Raw genomic sequence first — 16,445 nt, 5'->3', positions numbered from 1 at the left:
CCTACCAAAATGGATGACCTCACATTCACCAACATTGTACTCCATCTGCCAGACCCTCGCCCACTCACTTAGATTATCTATGTCCCTTTGCAGACTTTCAGCATCCTCTGCACACTTTGCTCTTCCACCCATCTTAGTGTCATCTGCGAATTTTGACACACTACACTTAGTCCCCAACTCCAAATCATCTATGTAAATTGTAAACAATTGCGGTCCCAACACTGATCCCTGAGGCACACCACTAGTCACTGATCGCCAACCAAAAAAACACCCATTTACCCCCACTCTTTGTTTTCTGTTAGTTAACCAATCCTCTATCCATGCTAATACATTACCCGTAACACTGTGCACCTTTATCTTATGTAGCAGTCTTTGGTGCGGCACCTTGTCAAATGCCTTCTGGAAATCCAGATCCAGGTTCCCCATTGTCCGCTGCACATGTAATGTTCTCAAAGAATTCCACCAAATTAGTCAATAGTGACTTTTAAGGGGTGTCTTGACAAATACATGAATAGGATGGGAATAGAGGGATATCCCGGAAGGGTAGGGGGTTTTAGTTCAGATGGGCAGCGTGGTCGGTGTAGGCTTGGAGGGTCGAAGTTCCTGGTGGCCTGTTCCTGTGCTGTAATTTTCTTTGCTCTTTGTAAAAGAACATAAGAAACATAAGAACATAAGAAATAGGAGCAGGAGTAGGCCATCTAACCCCTCAAGCCTGCCCTGCCATTCAATAAGATCATGGCTGATCTGAAGTGGATCAGTTCCACTTACCCGCCTGGTCCCTATAACCCCTAATTCCCTTACCGATCAGGAATCCATCTATTCGTGATTTAAACATATTCAACAAGGTAGCCTCCACCACTTCAGTGGGCAGAGAATTCCAGAGATTCACCACCCTCTGAGAGAAGAAGTTCCTCCTCAACTCTGTCCTAAACTGACCCCCCTTTATTTTGAGGCTGTGTCCTCTAGTTCTAGCTTCCTTTTTAAGTGGAAAGAATCTCTCCACCTCTACCCTATCCAGCCCCTTCATTATCTTATAGGTCTCTATAAGATCCCCCCCATAGCCTTCTAAATTCCAACGAGTACAAACCCAATCTGCTCAGTCTCTCCTCATAATCAACACCCCTCATCTCTGGGATCAACCTGGTGAACCTTCTCTGCACTCCCTCCAAGGCCAATATATCCTTCCGCAAATAAGGGGACCAATACTGCACACAGTACTTCAGCTGCGGCCTCACCAATGCCCTGTACAGATGCAGCAAGACATCTCTGCTTTTATATTCTATCCCCCTTACGATATAGGCCAACATCCCATTTGCCTTCTTGATCACCTGTTGCACCTGCAGACTGGGTTTTTGCGTCTCGTGCACAAGGACCCCCAGGTCCCTTTGCACAGTAGCATGTTGTAATTTTTTTCCATTTAGATAATCCAATTTGCTATTATTTCCTCAAGTGAATAACCTCACATTTGTCAACGTTATACTCCATCTGCCAGATCCTCGCCCACTCACTCAGCCTGTCCAAATCTCTCTGCAGACCTTCTACGCCCTCCACACGATTCACTTTTCCACTTATCTTTGTGTCGTCTGCAAACTTTGTTACCTTACACTCAGTCCCCTCCTCCAGATCGTCTATATAAATGGTAAATAGTTGAGGCCCCAGTACCGATCCCTGCGGCACGCCACTAGTTACCATCTGCCAACCAGAAAAGCACCCATTTATTCTGACTCTCTGCTTCCTGTCGGATAGCCAATCCCCAATCCACGCCAACACCCTACCCCCAACTCCGTGTGACCCAATCTTCTTCAGCAACCTTTTGTGAGGCACCTTATCAAACGCCTTTTGGAAATCCAAAAACACCGCATCCACCGGTTCCCCTCCGTCAACCGCACTAGTCACATCTTCATAAAAATCCAACAAGTTCGTCAAGCACGACTTTCCCCTCATGAATCCATGGCTGCATCTGCTTAATCGAACCATTCTTATCCAGATGGCCTGCTATTTCTTCTTTAATGATGGATTCCAGCATTTTCCCAACTACAGACGTTAAGCTAACTGGCTTGTAGTTACCCGCCTTTTGTCTATTTCCTTTTTTTAAACAGAGGCGTAACATTAGCCGTTTTCCAATCCGCCGGCACTACCCCAGAATCCAATGAATTTTGATAAATAACCACTAACGTATCCGCTATTACCTCTGACATTTCTTTCAGTACCCTGGGATGCATTCCATCCAGGCCCAGGGACTTGTCCACCTTCAGTCCCGTTAATCTACCAAGCACTGCCTCCCTGGTAACATTAATTGTATTGAGTACCTCTCCTCCTACCGACCCTCTATCGTTAATATTCGGTAAACTATTTGTGTCTTTCACTGTGAAGACCAACACAAAAAACTTAAAGTTTCAGCCATTTCCTCATTTCCCACTATTAAATCCCCCCTCTCGTCCTCCAAGGGTCCAACTCTATTCCCTTTTTATATATTTGTAAAAGCTTTTACTATCATTTTTTATATTTGGAGCTAGTCTAGCTTCATAACCTATCTTTCTTTTCTTTATCGCTTTCTTAGTCGTTCTTTGTTGTTGAAGTTTTCCCAATCTTCTCCACTATTTTTGGCCACTCTGTACGCATCGGTCTTTAATTTAATACTCTCCTTAATTTCCTTCGTTATCCACGGCTGGTTACCCCTTTTCTTACAGTCCTTCTTTATCACCGGAATATATTGTTGCTGAGTACTGAAAAGGGTCTCCTTAAAAATCCTCCACTGTTCCTCAGCTGTCCTATCTACCAGTCTGCTCTCCCAGTCCACCTTAGCCAATTCAGCCCTCATCCTATCGTACTTCCCTCTGTTCAAACAGAGGACACTGGTATGGGACCCTACTTTCTCCTCTTCCATTTGTACCAGAAATTCGACCATATTGTGATCACTTGACCCAAGAGGGTCCTTCACAAGAACATCCTTAATTCTACCTACCTCGTTACACATTACCAGATCTAAGATAACTCGTTCCCTCGTCGGTTCCGTAACATACTGTTCAAGGTAACTATCCTGACAACATTCTAAGAACTCTTCCTCCATCCCACCCCTTCCAACTTGAGTCAGCCAATCAATATGCAGGTTGAAGTCCCCCATGATTATTGCTGTTCCATTTTTGCACGCATCCATTATTTGCTTGTTTATAGCCCTCCCCACCTCAACATTATTATTTGGGGGCCTATAGACCACGCCTACTAGTGTCTTTCTCCCCCTACTATTCCTTATCTCTACCCATAACGATTCCACGTTTTGTTCCTTAGAGTCTGTCATCCCTCACTATTACCCTGATATTATCTTTTATTAACAGAGCTACCCCACCACCTTTCACTTCCTGTCTATTCTTCCTAAATGCCTGATACCCCTGGATATTCATCTCCCAGTCCTGGTCTCCCTGCAGCCACGTTTCTGTAATGGCCACTAGATCATACCCATTTGTGCTGATTTGCACCATCAACTCATTAACTTTGTTCCGAATGCTTCGTGCATTCAGGCAAAGTGTCTTTATTCCAGCTTTTATCTGGACCCGATTTGATGAAACGCTATCAACCTCTCCCTCTACACCTTTAACTACTTGAGTGTCCTCATTCACTTGCACTCGCTCCCTCGCCTCTACCATTGATTTCGTAATTCCTCTTACCTCTGCACCCTCTCTTCCCCCCCCCCCCCCCCCCCCCATAAATTAGTTTAAAGCCCTATCTACAGCCCGAGTGATACGATTCGCTAGGACTCTGGTCCCAGCACGGTTCAAACGGAGACCATCCCAGGAGGAGGTTTGCAATCATGTGGACTGTATCGATAAAGCAGAAACATGGGAAAAAGTCTCTGCTGCTGCTGTTTGTTTCTTAGAACTAATTTTTGAATTGAAAAGTCCAAATACAGAGCTAAAGCCTATAGTGCAGCATGCTGTTGCCATCTCTGGCTAGAGGAGTGAGCAGCCATGACTAGGTGGCACTCAGATTGGAGTTCAAGAATCTGTAGATTGTTGACAGGAGACTGAGGAAGGGGCATCGTTCAGCAAATTGAGGCTCTGGAAAGGAACGAGTTGAGTTGACAATGATTCAGTGAGTCTTTAATTCAGCAGCAAGGATGTGGGGACGTGGAAGATTATAGAGGGCAACATAGCTCGTCACCCAAATAACGATTTCAGCCCAATCCCAAGCTGTCATCTCCAAACTGTGGTGGAAAATAATAGAGCCTTTTCACTCTCTCTTTGGCTGCTTGAAATATTTCTGCCGCTGGGTTGTTTTGATCTGGATCCAGCAGAAACCATTTGTGTGTGGGAAAGGTCAGGTTAGCCCATCCAAATTGTGGGGACTGTGGTTAATTTCCAAAGTATCGGTGTTGGTGGGTTGGGAATAATCCAGATGGGAAGTGGAAGTTTTTTTATTTTGAGAGCTTGGGCAAATGAAAATTGAAAGGCTGTCCTTTCAGAATTTCAGAAATGTGCTTCAGGGAAGTTGGAGAAGATTTGCGAGCATTAAGAAAGGGTGGTGATGCACAGACCTCATCTATAAATAAGCACACCAGGGATACGGGACACTTTCAGTTGGATCCTCAGTGGACAGAGGGCAAGGATAGAGTGAGGAAAGCATTTCAGGATGCTATTTTCTGCATATAATTTATAAAAGAAATATATATTTTACACACAAGACCACATAATCTGTTTGAACCGAAAGAAAGGTCAAATAAAGGTTGTGGCGCGTATGGGGCTCAGCTTTGAAACTAATTTTCCCACCTCAAAGGCAAATCATTCAAACAAAAATCGTCTTCCCATATTTGGGAATCACAGGGTATGTGCTGGAATCAAATCTCCTGTTAATTTGTGCTTGAGAATGGGCGTGTCCAGATCCACACACTGCTCCCTGCATGAGCTCTTTTTACTTCAACAAAGGCATAATTAAACATAATTCCACATATCAATGAATACAATTCCACATGAGGCTTGAATGCTCCACCGACACTGTATTTCAGAACATAAGGAACTGGCAGGAGTGAGTGGGGGGGGGGGGGGCGGTTTTGAGGGGGTGGGGAGGACAGGTTGATGGTGGCTGCTAGCCATTGGACACTGATTTCAGATAATTGGCAAAAGAACCAGAGGGGAACAGATAATTATTTTTTAAGTAACGAACTATGATCTGGAATGCACTGCCTGAAAGGGTGATGGAAGCAGACTCGACAATCACTTTAACAATTTTCAAAGTGGAATTGAATAAATACTTGAAAGGGAAAAATTTGCTGGGGGAATTAAATAGCTCTTTCAAATGAGCTGGCACAGGCATGATGGGGCAAAAGGCCTCCTTTTTGTTTTGTATGATTCTATAGATCACTCAGCCCTTTTCAGTCAGTTAAGGGCTGTTCAGTATCTTGACTCACATTTACCCACCTCCATTCCATCTCCCTGAATATCTTTACCAACAAAAATGCAAAAACAGCTGAACCTGCCTCTCATCAGGCGTTGGCATCTAACTAGTCTGAAGTTTAAAGGAAGGTGGGAAGTGTCTGTTTGGCCAGACATGTGCTCAGACAGTGATTTGTCTTTCATTAATTCCTGGGATATTTGAGTCAAACAGGAGTTTCTGTGACTCATTCCACCATATGACATGGCAGACACACCTTTTTGCAAGTATATTTATGCAAGTCTAGATATTATACGGGTTTTGTGCCATCATGTTACTGGGGATGCCGTGAATTGCTTGTTGTCAAACCTTCATTACCTTCAGGTTCAGGAATGTGTTTAGATATCCAATTCCAAGACCCCCAGGAGGATCTTAAATTATAAGGTTGTTTGGTGCCAAGTTGAGTGAAGGTTTCCAATTGAAGGTGTAATGTGATTTATTCTGCTTTTCAAACTTGCCAAAAGCACTAAGCTGACAAATAACAAACAAAGAATTACTTTAGGGCTCATTCCAATATATGCAATGCCCTACCAAAAGAGAAAATGCTGGAAAATCTCAGCAGGTCTGGCAGCATCTGTGAGGAGAGAAAAGAGCTGACATTTCGAGTCCAGACAACTTGTCAAAGCTTTGACAAAGGGTCGTCTGGACTCGAAATGTCAGCTCTTTTCTCTCCTCACAGATGCTGCCAGACCTGCTGAGATTTTCCAGCATTTTATCTTTTGGCTTCAGATTCCTGCATCCGCAGCAATTTGCTTTGATCCATATGCAATGCCCTCCAGCATTCGTATGGCATGTGGGTGAGGAAAATGCCAGGTTCCACCCTCCGTGATGGAGCAGCAGCTGAACTATTAATGTTGGTCTTGGTGACTTCAGGAGAAGGGAGGGGAGCACTCCCAGAGCTCTCGCTCCCAATCACCTAAAATCAGTCTTCCCTGTAAGAATGTAAGCAAATGTCGGTCAGTATTTGGTGAGAACTGAAATGGATGTATCTGCTTCCACAGTCAAACAATCTACCGATCCACATCTGTCTTTGTGGGAAAAGCAGCCATTTTGAACAGTACTGGATAGTAAGTTAATAGCGGCACCTTAGCATCAGTCAGTGGACTGTGGAGTAGGACAAATCATTTATACCGCAGAGATCAGGAGGTATTGTAACAATTATCAATTGGATCTTGTATCCATACTTTGGTCAAGTTTGTGATTCAGTGAATTTGTGGGGGTTGGTGATTTTTTTTGTCTGATACAGTACCAGCAACCAACTGGTCCTGGGATGTATTTTTATTCACTTACAGGATATGGATGTCGCTGGCTAGGCCAGCATTTATTACCCACCCCTAATTGCCCTTGAGAAGATGGTGGCGAGCTGCCTTCTTGAACTGTTGCAGTCCATGTGGTGTAGGTACACTCACAGTGCTGTTCTGGATTTTGACCTAGTGACAGTGAAGGAATGGTGATATAATTCCAAGTCAGGATGGTGAGTAACTTGGCGGGGAATCTCCAAGGTGCACCTGCTGCCTTTGTCCTTCTAGGTGGTAGTGGTTGTGGGTTCAGAAAGTGCTGCTAAAGGAGCCTTGGTGAATTCCTACAGTGCATCTTGTAAATGGTACACATATCTGCCACTGTGTGGTGATGGAGGGTGTAAAAGTTTGTGGTAGGGGTGCCATCTCGGGCATCAAAGGTGCTATTTAAATGTACATTGCTGTTGTCTTGGAACAGCAGTTATCTTCTTCCCTTTACTGTACCTTATGTTTTTTTGTAAGTGGTATCCAGTGATGAGAATATCAATACCTACAATATCAATGAATCTTTACTTGTGGGGGAGGGGAGATGGAATAGGACAGTTGATCACCCATTGGTACAGTGGATGTATGGCTCAATCACACGTTGTCATGTATTTTGTTTGACGACTGCAGTACCAGCAACCAAATGGAACCTCTGCCCCTCGCACAACAAAACATTGATTTTTCTACTAATCAGTACTAAAAACTACACATACCACCTCTCAACACGGGGCAAAAAAAAATTCCCTGCACATGGACGATGTGCTTGAAGTGTGCTTGCTGCGCTCTGTCTCGTTGGGTTATTGCTAGCGATGGGACTATATGAAGATGCCGCTGCTTACCGCCATCCACTTCTGCTGCAGCCCAGGATGGGCTGGGCCATCCTGTAGCGCTGTGCTCAAGTGACCAATTTTGTGGTTTAACATGGAGTCCGTTGGGTCATTGTGCAATCGTGTCTTCCTGATGTCTGAGCAGATGTGTAGAGTGAGGTTACTGGAATGTATCATTCTGTCCTGGGTTCAGCAAACCTAACCAAGAAAGCCATTTAGCAACTGAGATAGGTACCTTAGCCTAATGGGGAAACATGTGATATTAAACTAATAAATATAGAGATTGTCAGACTAAGGTCTAGCTTGTCTTATGCCAGTTTGGTAGTTATGTTGGCGATTGATTCTGACAAATTATTACCTCTAATCAAATTGGTCTACAACAGACCCTGATATGAAGTGAAGAAAACCATTGTGATGCGGAGGTTTTGGCTGGTATCAGTTCAAAACCACCTGTTCCCTTCAAGCATGCTGCAGTTCATTTGTTGAAATGGTTAACTGAAACCTTGACAAAAACCTAAATGTGAAAGACAACTTTGGTGTACTCGGTTCAGAAGATAAGATTTGGGAAGGATTTAATGTCAGAGTGTCTAAGAAGAGCTGATGTATAGACACCACAAGGATTCACACCAGTGAGTTTGCTTTATTTTAAATAGACACGAATAATTCTCACTTAGCCTGCAAACCCGGCACAAGGAAGTTTTTGTATTCTGTGGAGCAATGGGTTAACATGCTTCAGTTCTTTTTAAAGGGTTAATGCTTCAAAACAAATTATTATTCTGGCTCTTGGGGTGATTGAATTGTGTCCCAGAGAGTGGGTTAGGTTGTGTCAAATTTGGGATTTCAAAAGGAGAAAAGAACAAAGAAATGTTTGGAGTGAAATTGAGCTCTGTTGGAAGATGTGAGGAGGTAGTAAAGAAGCACTGCAAATTGAGCGTCATGCACAAGAAAAATGCATTTGAAAAGGTGCTTATTTTGAATTTGATTACTGGGCCATCCTTTTAATGAAATTCTACTGCCAGCTGTTCACACCTGGCTCCACACTCTGTATTCAGATGGCATGTTTTTAACAACTGAACAATTCTGGGGAATTACATGGACAGTGGAGTCTTGAACAGCTTTAATATTGCTTGTTCTCAGCGCTCTGGCCTTTTGCAGCCAGTGCCAATCCCCAGCTGCCCACTCCTAAATAAATGTGATTTTACTGAGACTAGCCAACAGTTGGGAAGAGGTTACATTTTTTAAAATCATCCCTTCCTGGTTATTCCTTCACTTGAGGCTAATTCAGATCTGGCGAGGATGCTACATTGTCTGTCACCTCACTGTTTGAGATCTCACCTCGCCCCAAAGATGTGCGGGTTAGGTTGATTGGCCATGCTAAAATTCCCCTTAGTGTCCTGGGATGTGTAGGTTAGAGGGATTAGTGGGTAAATATGTAGGGATATGGGGGTAGGGCCTGGGTGGGATTGTGGTCGGTGCAGACTCGATGGGCCGAATGGCCCCTTTCTGTGCTGTAGGGTTTCTAAGATTTCTAAGATGCATTCTGAGTCCATATAAGCATGCAGCCAGTCACCTGTGGTGGCCTATTGGGTGCACTTGCAGTCATGCCAAAGATTTGCCAGGGTTTGGGGCTGGGTCACCCATTCTGATGTAAATGCTGAAAGGTCTCCCACAAGCTGGCATGTTGGCATTGGGAGCAGCTCAAGCACTCCAGTTGAATATTTTTATGCACAATGAATACGTTTGTCCCTAATAGTCGATCCTCATGTAAAACACCAGTCCTATTTCAGAACATAGGAGGGGGACAGTCAGCCCCTCAGGACTTTCCCAGCATTCACTTTGATCATGGCTGGTTTATATCTTGATTGCCCCATGTTGGCCATTACCCCGAACACTTTCCTAACAGACATCTGTCAGTCTTGGTTTCAGGATTTTCAGCTAGGAGAGAGATCCAGATCCCCTCTACCCTTTCTTAGAATCTTAGAAACCCTACAGCACAGAAAGAGGCCATTGAGCCCATCGAGTCTGCACCGACCACAATACCACCCAGGCCCTACCCCACATCCCTACATATTTACCCACTAATCCCTCTAACCTACGCATCCCAAGACACTATATGGGCAATTTTTTTTAGCATGGCCAATCAACCTAACCCGCACATCTTTGGACTGTGGGAGGAAACCGGAGCACCCGGAGGAAACCCACGCAGACACGAGGAGAATGTGCAAACTCCACACAGTGACCCAAGCCGGGAATCGAACCCAGGTCCCTGGAGCTGTGAAGCAGCAGTGCTAACCACTGTGCTACCGTGCCGCCCTTTGTGTGAGGAACTGCTTTTTGACATTACCCCTGGATAGGTTAATGTTAATTTTAGAATTAAGCTCCCTTGTGCTAGATTGCCAGAACTCCCACCCACCTGACGAAGGGGCAGCCTGTTCCGAACGCTCGTGGCTTTTGCTACCAAATAGACCTGTTGGACTTTAACCTGGTGTTGTTAGACTTCTTACTAGACTGCTCCACCAGAGGAATTAGTTTCTCACTAAAAATAATGTATTTGTTCTTTGTCCTTTAATTGCAGGTTTTTGTCAAATGTCAAGCACAGAGAATAAATGATAGGATTGTACCTGGCGTGACTGAGTATCGCAGCAGTGTTGGGTTTTCTCTCTCTGCGGCTGCTACTACCTGATCAACACCGCTTTTACATTTCTACTTTTTAAAAAAAAAAATATCTCCTCTGGATTGGGAGAATGCTTCTACTGCACGGATTGGGGAGGACTCTGTTGATACTGGAGCTTCTGGAGGCTACAGCACTGGCGCACTGGCAGAATGAACCGGTGCAGATCATCAAAGACTTGGACAGCCAGATCGAGGCCTCCATGCACTCAGTGGTCCTGGAGCAGGACCCGCCGCCCACTGTGTCCTTCAGTATCCCGGACGGCTCTGCGTACATTAGTCGGGCCTTTACAATGAGAATCCCAACTGAGGTGCTGCCTGCCCACGCAGTGCTTAAGGTAATTGTTTCACTCAACTTTCACTGCTTCATTGTAACTCCATATTGCAAGTCGCACTGTGACTGTACACTATGTTCTGTATTGTAGAAGTCTTGTTCATTTTTCACTCTTCTTTTCCTTTCACAACATGTCACTGACAAATGCTTTAAAAAAAAAACCCATCAGAAATCCAAAACACACCATCTTGATAATGGGAGTGAGGGAAGGGGCTGAAATATGTACTTTAATGCAAATGGGTTTGGAAAACCATTTGCACAAGACTTTTACCATAGGATAGTCCTGTTGGCTTCCCCTAACCATGAGAAACTTATTAGCATTCATCACATCTTTCATTTACACCTGCATACCGAAAGAAAATCCTGACTGCACCTTGTATGCTAGAGGCACTGAGCCACACTCCCCCAGGGCTCCAGATTCAGTCCCTTGCACGGAGCCACACTGTCCACAAGGGGTCCAGAATCGGCCCCTTGGTCTGAGCCACACCGAGATGAATGATCCTTGCATCCCAGCTGGGTTCAATACTTGCCCGCTCTCTGCTGCACTCATTAATCCTCCTCCTTGACACGGTGAAGGTTTGTTTTGAGGCTTTTATTGTGAATTGATGATTCAAGTGTCCACCTGTTGATCCAGATGATTGGCACAGCCTTAAGATCTGGATTACATCCCGAGCAGTCCCAGCTGAAGGCTTGTACACACTGCCTTATTCAATGACGTACAGCTGTCCAGCCAGAATGCAAGGCTTTAACTTTCTGCAGATGTTGCAGGATTTTAATAACTGTACAAACTTGCTTTCATAAATTCTCACGTTTTGCATTTCTAAACAATTCCATGAGGGACTTGTGTATCAGGGCAGCTTATCTCTGGAATCTGGGGAATTTGTGGCCTGTTCTGACTACAAGTTGTGAATGAGCTTTTTATTATTAAATTCGCCTTTCCTCCTGCCTTCCTCCTCCTGCTTGGGTCAGTCCCAAAGGGCACAACCCAACCCACTGTACCTCGCACAAATGACTGGTCCTCCTTATGACCTTATGTTGAGTGTGAGCTTCACTGTCAAAGTGTCTTCACTTCAGAAAATGATTATCTGGATGTGGACACAATTGAAAATCCTCAGCATTTATTACTCATCTCTAGTTTCCTTTGAGAGGGCGATGGTGAGCCGCCTTGAGTTACTGTAGACTGTTGTGATGAAGGTGCCACGGGGAGCTCCAGAAATTTGACCCAACAGTGCTGAAGGAATGCTGCTGTATATCCACGTTGGGGTGGTATGTGCCTTGGAGGTGGCGTTCCCATGCATCTTCTGCCTTTACCCAGATAGTGGAGTTCACGCGTTTGGTTTTGGCTGGTTGCGACTGGATAGCAATTGGGAGCAAAAATAAAATCCCTCCCACCCGCAACATCCCCAAAAAATGTTGTCACTCTCCTTATCTGGACTAGTTTGTACAGTTAAGAATAGAAGCTGAATTGAACATGGGGCTTTCTTGGTCAGAGTGGTTGTTTTACACACAAGGCTGAGCTGAAGACTGCTCCCTCTGGTGGTAGAGATCCAATTTTATACTTGTATCCACATTAGAATTCCAAATTTGTGTCACCAAACCCCAGGACTTGTTGGCCACGGAAGGCGTGTTCATAATGCTGGTTGATGATCAGCCTGCTAATCCTTCCATTGCTTCATCACTGTTCCTTAAAGAGGAAAAGGTGTGTGTGAAAAAAGGACACAGACAAAAGCCACATCCTCTTGTAGACGTATACAACTTTTGCTGTAGTGAAACAGTAAAAGTGCTTTACAAGAATATATATCCAGGCACAAGGAGATTTTAGGACAAGTGACCAAAAGCTTGCTAATGAGAGATGATTTAAGGAGGGTGTTCCAGAGCTCGGGACCTTGGCAACTGAAGACACAGCCACCAGTGGTGGAGTGATTAAAATCAGGAAGGCTTGAGTTCAGAATTAAAGATATATCAAGGTTATAGGGCTAGAGATTATAGAGATAGAGAGTGTCAGACTGTGGAGGGGATTTGAAAGCAGGATGAGCATTTTGAATTGGTGGTTTTGCAGATCAGGAACCAATGTAGATCACCAAGTACAGGAGTGATGGGTAAACAGGACTTGGTGCTTGTTAGAAGACAGGCAGCAGAGGCCTGGATGGATGATCGAGAGTTTATTGAAGGTAGAACGTGGGAGACTAGTCAGGCATGCATTGGAATAGTCAAGTTCCAGAGGTAACCAAAGTGTGGGGTTTTCATCAGTAGCTGAGACAGAGGCAGGGAGTCTGGTGAAGTTAGAGATGGAAATGGGTGGCCTGGGTCATGGTATGAATATGTGACTGGAAGCTCACCTTGGGGCCAGATTTGACACCAAAGTTGTGAACAGTTCGGCCTCAGTTTTCGGGGAGAGCGATAGCGTCAATATCTAGGGAATTGAGTTTGTCACCAAATGAAGATGATGGCTTCAGTCTTAATATTTAGTTGGAGGAAATTTCTGCTCATCTGGTTCTGGGTGTGGGGCAGGCCATGTGACCAAGATAATGAGTGGGTCAAGTGGTGAGTTACAACAGGCTGCAGCCAGCAAATGTGGAAAAACAATGCAGTGCTTTGAATAAGGTGCCGATGGTGAGAACAAGGAAGGGGTCATTTACTTTTGTCACAGTAACATAGGATGTTATTTTGTAACTTTGAGAGATGTTTTGGTACTGTGACGAGCAGAAACCAGACCAGAGGGATTCTAGCAAGGAGTTCCAGGAAAGGTAGGCAATGATTTGGGAGGTGGAAGCATGTTCAGGATCTTTGGACAGGGAAGGAAGGTTGGAGTCGGGGTGATAGTTTGCAAGGACAAAGGTTAAAGGTTGATTTTTCGAGTAATGGGGCGATGAGAGCAGGACAATACCTGAGGAGAGTGAACAGATAACAGTATCCGCTAATGTGGGAGCTAGTAAGGGAAGATGGGCGGTCAGCAGTTTGATGGGAATAAGCTGGTGGGAGCTCCTGGACAAAGGCATAAAAAGAGAAACAAGGGAAAGAAGCAAATTCAGGGCCAAGAGCTGGGTGAACCTGAAAGAGAGTTTGGTCCAGTGTGGGGAAGATGCAGGTGGTCTCGATCTTTGTGACAAAGCTCCCCCTCCCTCTCCTCCTCATTTGAGTCTGAGGTTTGAGGTCTTTTGCTTTCTGATGTGTGGCTGCAGAGCCCAGTCTATTTAATTGCAGTAAATGTTTGGAGGTTGCATTGCCGCTGTGTTTCAAATGATGGAAAATCCCACCCACCAATTTTATACAGAGCCAAGCAATTAATCAAATCTGCTTGAGATCAAGTTGCTTGGAAAACAAAGGAAGATAAATAGTAGCCTGTAAACAGCTTCAGTCGTTCAGCACAGAGCCATGAGGCTGATCCCCAATATTGAACATTTCAGTTATGAGAGAAGATGGAAGCTGTTCAATCCTCAGAGGAGGAGTCTGAAGTGTTTTTTTACGACTATCACTGGATCAGGGTGTCACTGGCTAGACCAGCATTTGTTGCCCATCTGTAAATGACCTTGGGAAGCTGATGGTGAGTTGCTGCCTTGAACCGCTGCAGGCCATGTGGTGTATGTAAACCCACAGTGCTGATAGGGAAGGAGTTCCAGGATTTTGCCCAGTAATAGTGAAGGACTAGAGATACATTTCCAAGTCAGGATAGCTTGAGAATCATGATCTCATTGAATGGTGGAGCAGACTCAATGGGCCAAATGGCCTTCTGCTCCTGTGTCTTCTGGTCTTATGGAAGGGACCTTGCAGGTTGTGCTATTCCCATGCATCTGCTGCCCTTGTCCTTTTAGGTGGTAGAGGTCACAGGTTTAGAAGATGCTGTCAAAGGAGCCTTAGTCAGTTGCTGCAACACATCTTGTAGATTGTACACACTGCTGCCACACTGTCGGTGGTGGAAGAAGTGTGTGTTTAAGTTGGTAGCTGGGTTGTCAAATGGGCTGCTTTGTCCTGGATGGTGTCAAGCTTCTTGTGTTGTTGAAGCCAAACTCATCCAGGTAAGTGAAGAGTATTCCATCATAGTCCTGACTGTGTCCTGTAGATGCTGGACAGGCTTTGGGGAATTAGAAGGTGAATTACTAGCCACAGGATTCCTAGTCTTTGACCTGCTCTTGGAGCCACAGTATTTGAATGGCTGGTCCAGTTCATTTTCTTGTCAATTATAACTCCCAGTATGATGTTGGTGGGGAATTCAGCAATGCCATTGAATGTCAAGGGTAGATGGTTATGGCTCGGCATGTGTATGACGCAATTATTACTTGTTACTTATCAGCCCAGGCCTGAACTTATTTCCAGGTCTTGCTCCATATAGACATGGACTGCTTCAATATCTTGAGGAATTTCAAATGGTCTTGTATATAAAAATTAAACCCAGAATATTACTTCAAATTGAACTAGAATATCAGGATATAATCACATTGGCCATTTGGTACCTCTTACCTGTGTCTACTGTTGGGTCAAGCTATCCCATTCACCCCACACATTCAAACCCTCTTACCCCATTGCCCTGCTAATTTGCAACGGGGCAGTAAGTCCAGTGTACACAGGTTCAAACTAGCAAATGGAACTTTAGAACTAATAAACAAAGCTGCAGAAGCTTTGTTTTTTCGAAGAATTCACACCTTTATTTTCAAATCCCTCCATGAACTTGCTCCTCTCTATTCCTAGAACCACCTCCAGCCCCTACCCTCACAACCCCTAGCAACTTAGCAAGGCTCCTTTGACAGCACCTTTCAAATCAATGACTTCTATCACCTAGAAGGACAAGGACACCGCCACCTGGAAGTTCCCTTCCAAGCTATGCATCTTGATTTGGAAATCTATTGCCGTTCCTTCAGTGTCGCTGTGTTAAAATCCAGGAACTCCCTAACAGCACTGTGGGTGTACCTACACAACATGGACTGCAGTGGTTCAAGAAAGTGGCTCACCACCGTCTTAAAGACATTTAGGGATGGGTAATAATGCTGTCTTAGCCAGCGACACCCATGTCCCATGAAAGAATTTTTAAAATCGCGATCTCTCCGGTCCTGATTTCATGCACATCATCTTGGGGTTTTCTTCACCCCACCATTGGTGGGTAAGCCTTCAGCTGCCTTCCCTCTGCACTTTGCTCCCTCAATCTTTCTGCCTCCCCATCTGTCTTTCCTTTTTGAGGTGTTCCTTAAATTTACCTCTGAAGCTTTTAATCACCTGGTCTAATATCACCACAGGTAACTCATTTGTCCAGTGCTTCTGTGAAGTGTCTTAATTTTACCACATTAAAGGTTCGGTTTAAATGCAAGTTATCATCACCAGGTTTGTTTAGTGTTGGTGACTCTGATAGAGGAATAATTACATTTGAGCTAGTATGCTTCAATGTTACACTGTCTTAAATCATCATGTCAATTTATTCTCCCCACCTCTGAGCATCTTTAATTCCAGTGTTTAATCTGAAATACTCATGTGATAGAGCTCCTGTTTGGGAGGACAGTGTGTAGAACTGTACCAGTGTGTGTTTAGCACCATTTTGGTGGATGTAGTAATCCTGTGCATTACATCACTGAGCTCCTGGTAAGCACAGTAAGAAGTCTCACAACACCAGGTTAAAGTCCACATGCATTGCCTCCCCTGTTCCGCGTGGGACCTCGCCAGCCCTGGAATCGCATCCTGCCATCTCTTGGTGTGCCTGTTGTCCATCTCCTTGAAGGAAAATCTACTTATTGAACTGAACCAGGATCTTCACAAAACCAACATTTGCATTCATCAGGGAGTCTTGTCCTTCTTGATCAAGGAGGTAGTATTAGCAATGAGGAGATGAAACAGGTTCTTGGCTGGAGCAGTCACTGAAGGAATACTCCAAGTTCCCTGTATGATGTACAGCCTCAGCTGACCAATGGCACTTTGCATTGA

The 16,445-nt window shown here is 44.6% G+C and overlaps 1 protein-coding gene across 2 annotated transcripts in view; it reads left to right on the top strand.

Moving 5' to 3' along the window:
- The window catches only part of dag1 (dystroglycan 1), a 116,518-nt gene that overhangs the window by 62,641 nt on the left and 37,432 nt on the right, over window positions 1-16,445 (top strand). For both annotated transcript variants that reach the window (XM_078209379.1, XM_078209380.1), the window contains exon 2: window positions 10,110-10,542. In XM_078209379.1, coding sequence (XP_078065505.1) covers window positions 10,279-10,542 — 264 coding nt within the window. In that variant the 5' untranslated portion in view covers window positions 10,110-10,278. The remainder of the gene's footprint in view (window positions 1-10,109; window positions 10,543-16,445) is intronic.

This window comes from Mustelus asterias, chromosome 3 (assembly GCF_964213995.1).
Source record: "Mustelus asterias chromosome 3, sMusAst1.hap1.1, whole genome shotgun sequence".
In the NCBI taxonomy this organism is placed as follows: domain Eukaryota; kingdom Metazoa; phylum Chordata; class Chondrichthyes; order Carcharhiniformes; family Triakidae; genus Mustelus; species Mustelus asterias.
Note: the sequence above shows the minus strand (reverse complement) of the source record. Positions and strands in the feature narration are given on the sequence as shown.